Source organism: Rosa chinensis, chromosome 2 (assembly GCF_002994745.2).
Source record: "Rosa chinensis cultivar Old Blush chromosome 2, RchiOBHm-V2, whole genome shotgun sequence".
Classification (NCBI taxonomy): domain Eukaryota; kingdom Viridiplantae; phylum Streptophyta; class Magnoliopsida; order Rosales; family Rosaceae; genus Rosa; species Rosa chinensis.
Window position 1 is genome coordinate 74,891,509 of NC_037089.1, and position 12,465 is coordinate 74,903,973.

Sequence of the window (12,465 nt, forward strand, 5' to 3'; positions counted from 1 at the left end):
CTTAGCTAAGGTTTAAGTTGTTCACAATCAGACAACAAAACTTCTTCTTTATGTTGTCTGATTCATAAAGCAAAAATTAAAAGCCCGCCTTTGACAACTTAATTAGCTAGCTAGGTTTAATAGATTTGCTGTCTCCCCGTCAAGACTTTATCAGAACAGCCGTTTCCTCTCCTCATCGAGCAGCTCTCAACCATTTTGCTAAGTTGCCAAACAAAATCACCCTCGGCGCGCGGTTTGTTCCTTCTCCTATTCAATTCAGAGTTTCAGTCTCAGCTTAGGGTTGATTCGGCCTCCGATTTCGCTCTGCCTTTTCCGATAGAGAAACAGAGAGATCTGCTGGGCTCGGAGCTTAGCGCGATAGGCAATGGGAGTTCCAGCTTTCTATAGATGGCTAGCGGAGAAGTATCCACTCGTCGTCATCGATGTGGTGGAAGAAGAACCGGTTGTAATCGACGACGTTTCGATTCCGGTCCACACCAGTAAGCCAAATCCTAACGGCGAGTATGACAATCTGTACCTCGATATGAATGGGATTATTCTCAACATCATCAAAAACCATCAATCTCTCATCAAAACACCTTCTGTTATCAAACACATCTAGATTAGGGTTCGACTACACTCATCGATTAAGATTTCGATCCCTCTTCTTGTTCATGTCTATCTCTCCGAAGCCAACCCATTTCCTCTCTCATCTCCCCTCACCTGCAAACCAAAAAGGAAGAAGCTCGAAGTTTTGATTCTGAGCAACATCATCACGAAGGTAATTCCCTTTTCTGCTTCTCTAGATTTGGTCTTCGTTATTTTACTGAGAGAGAGATAGAAAGGTGTTTGTTTGTTTTCAGTTGTTTGCTCGATCTGTGTAGAAAAGAGAGGGGGGCTAGGATTGTTTGCTCGATCGTACATGAAGATTTTTTTGTTGGTCTTCTCATTCTCTAGTGGAAATAAATTTGGTTTTTTGGCTTTTGGTATTTGACAATTTATGACTTCTTTAATGTTTTGTTGGCATGCTTTTTTGATTTCATTTTTTGGGCTATTTGGGATTTGCAGGATTGTGCTTGGTAATGGCTGCGATTGTTTTGATTCAGCTCTGAGTTATTGGCTTTGGTTGCATGCCCTGAAAGGGAAGGGAAACAGGTTATGGTTCCGGGCCTACTGCCAAGAATTGGTTCTGGTTATGATGATCTCTGCATATGGTAATTACGCACTGCCTCTCCTCTCTGCTTCGTTTCCTCTTCAGCTCGGAATTCAATTTCTTTCTGATTTTCATCCACTACTATCAGCCATGGAATACCCATTCAATTCAACTTCCAGTGAGCTGCGCTCTTTTTTGTTTCTATAATTAGTTTGCTATAATTTGGTTTTGATTTCCAATTGTTCGCTGTAATTGAAATTTGTTAGGTCTCCACAACAAAAGGCCTTTGCTTTTTCAATTAGAAGCATAAATTCGTCATATAAATGCTGCATGAATTTAGTTTGGATGTGAATTATTTATTACGATGTTCGAATTAAGAATTTCGGATAATATTTAGCTGGATCTAAATTGTCTATAATAGTTTGAAACACATTATGCAAAGAAAATGTGAATTTCATTTCGTTTTCATATCATTTATTTGATTATGGACTGCTCAATGCTAATCCCCATTTGTGTTTCAGCTGCCTCGACATCCGACGACATTGCACCTGCAATTTCACTCACAGAGAATGCATCAAAGCACTTCAATAAGATGAGATCCAAACATAATGTGGATCTATGCCTGGGAATTGGTGTTAAACAGGGTGGATATTCGGGCATGTTGTATACCATGGACTTCTATAGTAAAGAAAATGCAAGACCAGATGATTCAACCATTGAATATAATGGTTTTAAGATAGGTCAGCCTTCATATTTTCATTCTCTTAGTCAAGTGAGCTTGGACTATTTGTGACAGATAATTGATGTGCTATTTGTTATAGTTAGAGTAATGATCGCACTTTATGTACTAATACAAATTGATATCTCCTATTATTGGTTTTCTGATTAGCTAGCGACAATAACAATGAAGCCGCTAATGTAGGTGTTTGCTTATGAAATGTTGAAAGTCTAATATTACGAACTATTTCTTTTAGTAGTTGAAAGCTTATAATTCCAGATAGTTGTTTATGTATCTTTTACTGTCTGATTAGCTTTACTGCTGCTTCTTCGTGTCCGTCCAAGTCCAAGGAGGAGAGGGCTTTGCTTCAACTCGACTGAACCTTACCCAAAAGCAATCATACCTGAAGCCGCAATCGGAAAGCTCTAAACTTGACTGCACCCAGGTAATGCCTCTCTCTCTCTCTCTCTTTGTCTTTACTTTCCATTTCATATTGGATGAGTTGGGGGACAGTAGGCATAAATATATAATTCTTCTCTTCACTTGTTCAGTATATCACTCTCTTGTTTTCTCTCTGATAACTCAAACTAGAATGATTTCACAGACCTTCTACTGTAAAGCACCAGAGCAATGTTATCCTCTTCTTCTCCTCCAAGCTCTCATCTTTTGTTGACTCACTCTTCTCACTGTTTTAAGACTCCCAACCTTTCTCATCATCAGGTACTTGCCGCTTTCTATTCTTCTTAATTCTTCCATGCTTTGGTTGTGCTATATGCATATTGGGAATAATTCTTCCTTTTTATTTATTTATTTAGATATGTCTTTCTGCAACTTTATATATGGCTTCAATGCCACCTTCTAGTAAACAGCTTTTGGTCTGTAACATCTATGGCTACTTTCTTTAGAGTATTATCAGTGAACTAGATGTGCATTCATTCAAACATTTTAGAAATCCAAAATGTTGATGAAAGTTCTGGGTGTTCTCCTGTGTTGATTATAATACATTTCGAGATCGAAGTTTATACATTCTCCTATTATTGGTTTTCTGATTAGCTAGCGACAATAACAATGAAGCCGCTAATGTAGGTGTTTGCTTATGAAATGTTGAAAGTCTAATATTACGAACTATTTCTTTTAGTATTTGAAAGCTTATAATTCCAGATAGTTGTTTATGTATCTTTTACTGTCTGATTCGAGGGGATGAGTACTCCACAGGGGAAGTTGAGGACTTCTTGAATTCAATTCATTAGTTTTTTGAGCTTCTATTGAATGTGTTTAAATAGTTCTGGACTACTGTTTCAATTTCATATGCTCCATTGTAGATTTCTTTTACGTTGTATTGGTTACATAATGTGTCTATTGATTTTATGTATTCAGCAGTGTAAGCAGCAGAAAAGATGGACCCATGGGTCACAGAGAGCTTCTAGAGTTGTTGCTTACTATGGCTTGAAGGAACCACCTTATAAACTTGTAAGTACAGAATCCCTCCTTATAAATTTTTGACATATCATATCATTATACATTCCTTGAGTGACCTGCCACTAAAATAGACTGTTTCTATTTTAGGATGCTTTGGAACCCTATATGAGTCAGAGGACATTGGAGGTTCACTGGGGAGGCCATCATCAATTTGAGCTTGAAAGTTCTTTTGTGTTCTGGGTTTAACAATTTTTTGCCTAGTTGATATCTAGATATAACAAACATTTCTTTGGACTCTGACTCTGCAATATTTCATTCCCTCTCTCAACCCCCTCCCCAAAGCATCCTAAACAGGGGGAGAGGAAAGCATGGATTTTTGATCTTTTTTATCTTTATTAATCTTATTCCCTTTAACTCCCATAAGTCATTCCTTTATCTACATCCACAGCATCATTTTCGATTGACTGTCAAAGAATGGAAGAATTAATGAGGAAGCTAGTACCAAGCATTTGAATGAATATGGAGAAGCTGGGTTGCGTATGTTGACGCTTGCTTATAAAAAGCTTGAGGAGTCTGAGTATTCTGCTTGGAACAATGAATTTCAAAAGCAAAATCATCTATCGGGGCTGATAAGGAGGTGATGCTCGAGCGAGTAGCAGAGAAGATGGAAAAAGACTTGATCGTGGTTGGTGCTACAGCTGTGGAGGACAAATTGCAAAAAAGGGTAAGATAAGCTTCTTATTACAGTAGTAAATAAGGAACTACCGTTTTGATTTACGGCAACTTAGTACCTTTTTTTATTCTCTTAGATGCCCCAATGCATATACAATCTTGCACAACCTGATCTCAAGATCTGGGTGTTGACAGGGGATAAGATGGAAACTGCAATCAACATAGGGTTTGTCTCTAACCATTTAAGTAGAAAGCACTAACGTGAATAATAATAAAGCTACATTTACCCCTTCTTTTTAAATCTTTTTAAAATTTATACACATGTAACATCATTTCTTATTGTTTTTATTTATTTAAAAAGATTGCAATAATGGAGGACAAGAGCCAAAAAAATTATTTACTCTAATAAATGTGGACCAAAACCTAATAATATTTGAAAAGGTAAACAAGTAGTTGCATAAAGTTGATTGTTTTTTATACTTTTTATGTCTTTCATTGGCTAGGTTCAGTTAATAGTGCATGTAATGGAGCCATATTAGGAGTTACGGGCACATTAGTACTCCTAGTAACAGAGATACTACAATGACATGTGATGCTTCGCTGGAATTGTTACCTGACTATGAACAGATAGTGTGTCTGTCTGTGTGTGTGTGGGTGGAGGGTCGTCTGGGTCTGTATTTATATAACATATAATAGCTTACATGTGATAATGTTTGTATTACATGCCTAAATGGGAAGCAAGGTATCTGTGGTGGAAGCAAGAACCAGTTTCTCATTTTACAGTGAATCTCATGATAGTTCGTAATTGCTTGCAGGCTGTGATGGTCAGTGACTTTGCTATTGCCCAGTTTCAGTTTTTGGAGACTTTTGGTTGTCCATGGACATTGGTGCTATAAAAGGATTGCTCAGATGGTAATATCAGTATGCTCATCTAGTACTTTATTGTCACAGATTTGTTAAAATGCCACTTGCTTGTGCTTGTATGTTGTATGCTGTATACTTGCACATGATTAGGAACACGAGAGCATGTGTCTACTTAGTCTTCTTTTTTGAACTTCATCCACTTGTTGATGGAAATATTTTGCTTTTCAGATTTGCTACTTCTACACAAATATAGCATTTGGTCTGGTACATGCTACTTTGAGGCATTCACCGGATATTCAGGGTAATCAATATATGATGACTGGTACATGCTATCGTTCAATGTTATTCTTACCTCATTGCCTGTGTGTTGCATTTTGCTTTTTTCTCCTTATTTCTTAGTTTGATTCTACGCAGGCTGATGCTGCTGCTTCCAAGAATACTTCAACCATGACAAAGTCCTCTTCATCATCTCAACCCAATCGTGGATCACAGATCTCTAAAGAGCTGGTCAAGGCACATCAATACCGAGCTATTTATTTGACTTTTCACTTCATTCATTTGCTTGTGTTTAGGGCATGCACTAGAATGCTTTACTTGTGTAAAATATTGGTTTCAATGATTGGGAAATGCACCCTTTTTGTTTTTGAAGTTTAAAGTATTGGTTATATGAATCATTTGATGGTTTGGAATGTTTGTATTTGATAGAGTACTGTTCATTTGGTAAATGGACCAAATGAATGCACAATCTAATTCAGGAATGGAATGTTCAAATGATCACACAACAGATTAGATATAATGATAACTGCATGTTGTCTGAATGGCCAAAAAGGGGACAAAAACACATTGTAATCAATCATATCACACATCAGTTTTTAACGAATCAGTGTCTTCTGATTTATACTCAGACAACAGAATTAATTGAACTTTGTTGTCTTAAAAGTTAATCACACAACAGAACCAATTGAACTTTGTTGTCCTAAAGTTCATCACACAACAAATATAGTCCAAGAACTGAAGTTTGAAGATCAATCAGACAACAGACAAAATAAAAAATGTTGTCTGAAACGCAAAATATACAACAGCTTAAAACTGGCACTGTTGTCTGAAGACAGCGCCTCAACTGCTGCGCAGCTGCGCTTTGCATCTGCCGAGCCGTCTGCCGAGCTATCACACAACAGTTATAACACATACCTGTTGTCTGTGTGTTTATCACACAACTGTGTTCCACCGTTGTCTGATTTTTCATCAGACAACGGCTCACTCTACAACAGTGGGACTCCAAATCCCACATCGGTTTTCTGCCGTTGTCTGATGCGATTTTTGGTGTAGTGTGGCTGAAAGAAACATCATAGTGGCATGTGTTGATTACAGGTAATTGGCTTTATTTAAAGCGTGTAACATGCAATTGCATACTTGGATATGTGCTATGACAGAAGTATTTTAAAAGATGATCAGGCACTTCTTATTAAATAGTTGTATTAGTAAGAAAACTATGATTTTCTGTATTATTTTCTTAAAGCACTGCAGTCAAAATGGCAATGACTATTTTTTTTATCTCATATGAATTAATGTGCAGGATGCTCCTAATTTTGTTGAGTATTTGTTCATTGTGGGTCCAGAAATCAGCATGGCTAGCAATATTTTATATGTGTATACCGACTGGAGTTGCTATAGGCTATGTTTCCAGCGGATTTGTAAGTTTTTAGATGTGGCAAGCTATCTTCCTATCTTTTTAATATATATGGATCTTTGTTGTTTGAATTTGGAATGTCTTTTCCTTTATATTTTGAGTTGGTGTTGGAGCTTGTTAATGGGAGGCTAATCAATATAATTTTAGATATAGGTGCAATTCGCAAGCAGATTTTGGAATGCAGAATGTATGTTTGTCAGTTTTCATCCTAAGAGTAATTCATTTGCCTTTACAGCCTCTTTCATGGATTTCTGACAATGCTCCACAGTTGAGCATTCTTTGATTAAAATTTAAAAGCTCCAATTTCTCATCAGCTGGTAAAACTTTGTTAGATATCCATGACATCGACGATAAAATCAGTTTAATATTTTAGGTTCTGTAATGATGGGGCTAGCCGTACACACATCCAGAGACTAGTTTCTCTCTCTCTCTTTCTTTCTCTTATTTTTTTTTTCCCTTCTTCTATCTCTACTCACCAAACTACAGAACCAATGGACCCAACAAATAGCTTATTTTTGAAGCTATATAGTTATTGATGTTTGTCTTCTTCTTTTTTCCTTTTGGCAGATGTGAATTGAATGTTCAGGTTATTTGAGCCCATTAGCTATGATGTGACTATGCTGTGGTATTCAGCATAGTCACAGTCATAGCTAATCGGCAGGTGAGAAAAGCTGAATACCACAGGTGACTATGCTGAATACCACAGGTGAGAAAAGCCTTTCTATTTGAGCCCAGTATCGAGATGAAACCAAAATGGTTTGTACCAGTTTGTCTTTACTCAAGTTACTAGTATTGTTTACAGTTTGCTGGATTTTTAATTGGAATTGTTGGAGCAGCTCAAGTCAAGTAAGCTCAAACAGATCATTTTGAAAAAGAAGTTGGAACTGGAGCATCCACCCGACACACTAGGTGCAGCTCCCTTAGCACTACACTATGCAAGTATGAGAGAACTTTAGTCGCAAATATTTGTCTAGCAAAGATTTGTTTGTATCAGCTTTTGCTATTTTTCAATGTTAGCTAGAATGTAGCAGCTATCAAGCTAGCTAGAATGCCTTGTTTTTTGGTTTTATGGTGTGGATACATAAATGTATAGATGATTGACAAAGGCTGCTAGCTCTTTTGGTACACTAGACGCTTGAATTAAAGTACTTCATTACATAATATATATTGAGCATTATATTTGTGCAAATATTCCAGGTACAATATCCATAATGCATGAACAATAGTGAATTAAATTACGTGGTATGAATACGCATATGTCGTTAATCACACAACAAATAACTTGTAATCACACAACGGTCTCTATAAAATTTTGTTGTCTCATTAGTACTCACACAACAGAACAAATCTGTATCAGTTGTCCAATGCTAAATCACCCAACGGTATAGAAACAATGTGTTGTATGACTTGTGAAGAATTCAACACTAAGCCTCACACATACAACAGTTACTTACAATACTTGTTGTGTGAAGGAACAACCAACAACAGTCGCCATATTTTTCTGTTGTATGATAAGTTAACCAACAACAGCGTGTAATTACTTCTGTTGTCTGAGTGTTATTTTTATGTTGTGTGAGAAGTTAACCAACAACAGCATGTACTTGCTTCTGTTGTCTGATCACTATCGAAAATGTGCCGCATCCAATTTCTGGCATTGGCATGCCCAGAATTAGTGCAACGGTAATAAGCAGTGCGTTGTGTCTATGATATTCACACAACGGTGTTTCACCGTTGTGTGAGTGTGCTCATCACACAACATCGAGATAGACGACAGACATGGTCCACATCACACAACAGATTTCCACCTTTGTGTGATGCAGTTTTTGTAGTAGTGTTGGCATCTGCTTCAGGAGGGCTACTCAGTGTGCTAAACCCATTGATCTTCAAGCTTATTGTGATGCTGATTGGGCAGGTGGTCCAAATGATAGAAAGTCCACCACAGGGTTTGTAATCATGCTTGATGGTGCTCCTATTTCTTGGTGTAGCAAGAAACAATCTGCAGTCTCTAGGTCATCCACTGAAGCAGAATACAGAAGTATGGCTGATACAACTTCAGAGATACTATGGTTAACTCATTTGATTAAGGATCTTCATATTGATCTGCTTCAGATACCAACTCTCCACTGTGACAACATCTCAGCCCTTGCTCTTGCAACCAACCTAGTCTATCACTCAAAGTTGAAACACATAGAAGTTGATGTGCACTTCACCCGTGTTCAAGTCAAGGCTGGTACAATCAAGGTTCAGTTTGTAGCCTCAAAGGAACAAATTGCAGATTTATTCACAAAAGGGCTTTGCTCACCACAACACAACTACCTTTGCACCAGCTTGAAGCTCATGTCTAAGCATCAAGCTGAGGAGGGCTGTTAACAGAAATATAGTTCCTAGCCTAGCATTGTTCACTGGTAGGAAAGGTTGTTACGTTGCTGTTATAATTAGTACTTAATTAGTCTTGCTAATTAGGGTTAGTTCATGCTTAATTAGTTAGTGACCTACAACTATCTACCACGTGTTGCTCATCTGTGTATCTCAGCTCAAGGTATAAATACCTGTACGTTCTCATTGTAATGTAAGAAAGCTCAGTTTTCCTTCTTGAAATTTCTGTGTCTCTCTCTTTTCTCTCGACTCTCTCATCTCCACTAACAGGGAGATCAACTCTAAGTTTGAAATATCAGTATTGGACTATTGGGGGATTATGAATTTATGATTCCATTATAAAATCTTATTTATTTCTAACCAGATATGTTGGAATAAAGTAAGCAAACATCTAGAGAGCATATATCAGACTTTAGTTTTAATTCTTTTCAATTTTGTGGGGGAAGAACACAATGTTTGTCGAACCTGTTTTCCCCAGGATGTGCTATGCTCATACCCACAGCGAGCAACGTACTTTACATGCCTCTTCAGCAGCACTGGATAGGTCTTGTGGCTGATCAATTTTTTCTGCTAAAATCTTAGTTGCTGAGCTAACGAGCTCCATGGAATTTCCGAACCGGTCTTTCAGTGCCTCAACGTCTAAATTTCCTATTAATAAATAGAATGATTATCAAGAATACAGTGAAGCACTTCATTATTTATCAGAACATACTTATGAACATATAGTTCTCATCAACTACGTACCTTGAATATGACCTATACTATCTTGTAGGGATAAACCATAGATAACTTTACGTCTGTGAAAACATCCAGTTCCTGCATACAGTGGTCCTTGGATCCCAGCAATCCCTGGCCAAAAAGTCTGCAAATTGAAAATAACATTATCTCTAGGGCTGCATTCAACTAAATACTTTTTAACTTCAGACAAACTTCATTCCTAGGTAATTAATTACTCAAGTGATCATACGTACTTTTAAAGGCAAGGTCATTGAGTTTCCAAATGGGTCATCTTTCAAATAGTCATAGCAGATTTGGGGACATTGAACAAATCACGAATGCACATTGTTTTTCATGATTGAAACCCAGCAATAAGCACATTGCGTGAAGAACAATTTTCGAATTGCTGGCATACATATCGCAGTCCACGTTCAACATAAATGGAGCATTTGTCATCACCCCAGAGACCCTGGTCTGTATACATAAAAATACACAATCAGTTGAATTGGTTATATAAAAGCAGATTCTTAGTCACTAAACTGAAATGTTTTAGCTAGTGGTAGCGGGCAACAAATTGTCATTACTAATAAGTTCATTGATAGTACTCTGTTAAGAGATGGTAAAAGTCAAGAGAGATAATAGTCAAGTTAGTATAAATAGGGACTCTTTTCCTTTACTGCTTCTTATTTTTTTTACAGATGAGCATTCTAGCCTTTGTAATAAACCAGAGAAATATCAGTAGGGTTTTCTTCGTTTCCTTGCTTCTTCTTCTTCGTCTTCTACCTTTAACCATCTTCATAAAAAAACGTAACACTCTCAAGTCTGGCATGTCTACTTTGGAATTTCATTTTCATCGAGTGATTTTTTCTTTTCTTTTAATGAGACAAATATTCAGATCAGAATATGTCATCGACAGTAATCTGAAGTCTAGCATGTGTACTTTGGAATTTCATTTTTATCTAACGATACAAATATTCAAATCAGAATATGTCATATTCCAAAAAACTGAAAGTAATAACATATGTTAATGAACTAAATACTTAAATAAAAGTATTTATATATTGTTATCAAGTAGAAAGAAGATGAAGAGAGAATAGTTAGGGGGAAATTCTAGTGTAGTGGTGGGTATCTCATACCCAGATTTACAAAAGTGAGAACAAATTTTGTTGTCAAAGTTGTAATTTGAGTCATACTTTGTGTAATCTTAGTTCTAATAATGGTAATTACACCTCTTACGACATTTTACAAGTTTTTGAACAAATTCGTTGTCAATGTTGTAATCTTAGTTCTAATAATGGTAATTACACCTCTTACGACAATTTTACAAGCTTTTGAACAAATTTGTTGTCAATGTTGTAATTTTTGTTTAACTATATGTAAATAGTGTAAATGAATATGGTAACTTTTGTTCTCAATGTTGTAATTTTGGTTCAAATACTTGTAAATTTTTGTTTAAATAGTTGTAAATGATGATATCTCATACCCACCAGTACACTAGCTTGTCTCTTAGTTAGGAGGAAGTAGAAGTAGAAGTATTTTCTCATTCAGTCTCATTAGCCTCCTTTATATAGAGGTAGGGTTTACATCAAAGTACATAACTAATGAATATTTACGTGGACATCATACATATAATAATATTTACAACACTCCCCCTTAGATGTCCACTAATGAATGATGGTATTGGACGCGCTTATTGTTAATTGGCTCGTTAAAAACCTTGCCAGTTAACAAAAACCCAGTGGGACAAAAATAACCCTGGTCGAATGACAAAAAGAGCACAACGCGCATATGTCCTAGGTAGCATACTTCCGGATGCTTCCCTTGATGAAAATCTCCCACTGATTGTTGCAAGCCTCAATTATGTATGTGATAAGCTACATGTACCATGTATAGTGGTTTGATGTGTCTATCACTGAGGTGCGACCATGTGTGCTTTGCATATAGGGGCTCATCACAAATTTTCATATATGCAAAGTTAAAGCAATACTAACAAAGCTAGACAATATAAAGAAATTGATACAATATTTATCTTTGTATAGCTTAAAACCTTGAAAAATCATAATGGCATACCTAGCCATACACATCAATATCTTTGTGCATTGATATGTCTCATAAGCTCTTCAAGAGTTCTAAATAATTCATAACTTTGCGAAAGTTGGAATATGTTGCAACATTATATTCATAATTCGAATTCGATTTCGTAGTCTTGTCATATTACCCATTGAGGCAATTTAGATCTCGTTGACTAGAACGAAATGAGTACATATGAGCTAGCTTTAGACTCTTTGATTCTATGAGTGAGCTTCAGGCTCTTTCAATCTTTCATGGACTTGCATTTGAATCATTCATGTATTTGAATCCCTTGAGGATTTGATAAGAAATACACTTATTATGACACTTTGCTTTTAACAATGTGTCTTCATAATATACGATGACAAAGTGTCATAAATCTCTCGTCAATATAACAGCTATATGTAACATTGTACTTATAGAAAATTGCCATTCGTATAAGGGAAGATATTCATAATCTCATGTCTCGATAAATAGACATTGTGTCATAGTGATTTATCTTCACTTTTGATAAATACGCTTTTGTACCATGTAGGGTTAAAGGTCCAAGAATTCCATCACGTTTCAAATATCCAATTTCATTGGAATTGCCTCTTTCCAATTTGGCCAATAATATACTTCGTCGACATTCATAATGAAACGTGGTATAGCGTAAATACAACCCTTAATGATTTTTGGTAGCTACCAAATGTAAATTATCATCGATGATCATTAATCATAGATCCCACACATTCTTATATGCATGGATTAGCTATAATAAGCTTATTGATATTGGGTATTCATGCCACTTCTGGGGCATACATTGTC

At 36.4% G+C, this 12,465-nt stretch overlaps 1 protein-coding gene across 1 annotated transcript in view; it reads right to left on the reverse strand.

The window, feature by feature from the left end:
• LOC112188332 (cellulose synthase-like protein H1) overlaps nt 1-12,465 on the reverse strand; it is a 37,127-nt gene that overhangs the window by 16,527 nt on the left and 8,135 nt on the right. The window contains 5 exon segments of the mRNA XM_024327424.2: nt 9,337-9,424; nt 9,489-9,519; nt 9,616-9,733; nt 9,843-9,944; nt 9,946-10,062. Of these exon segments, the coding sequence (XP_024183192.2) occupies nt 9,337-9,424; nt 9,489-9,519; nt 9,616-9,733; nt 9,843-9,944; nt 9,946-10,062 (456 nt within the window).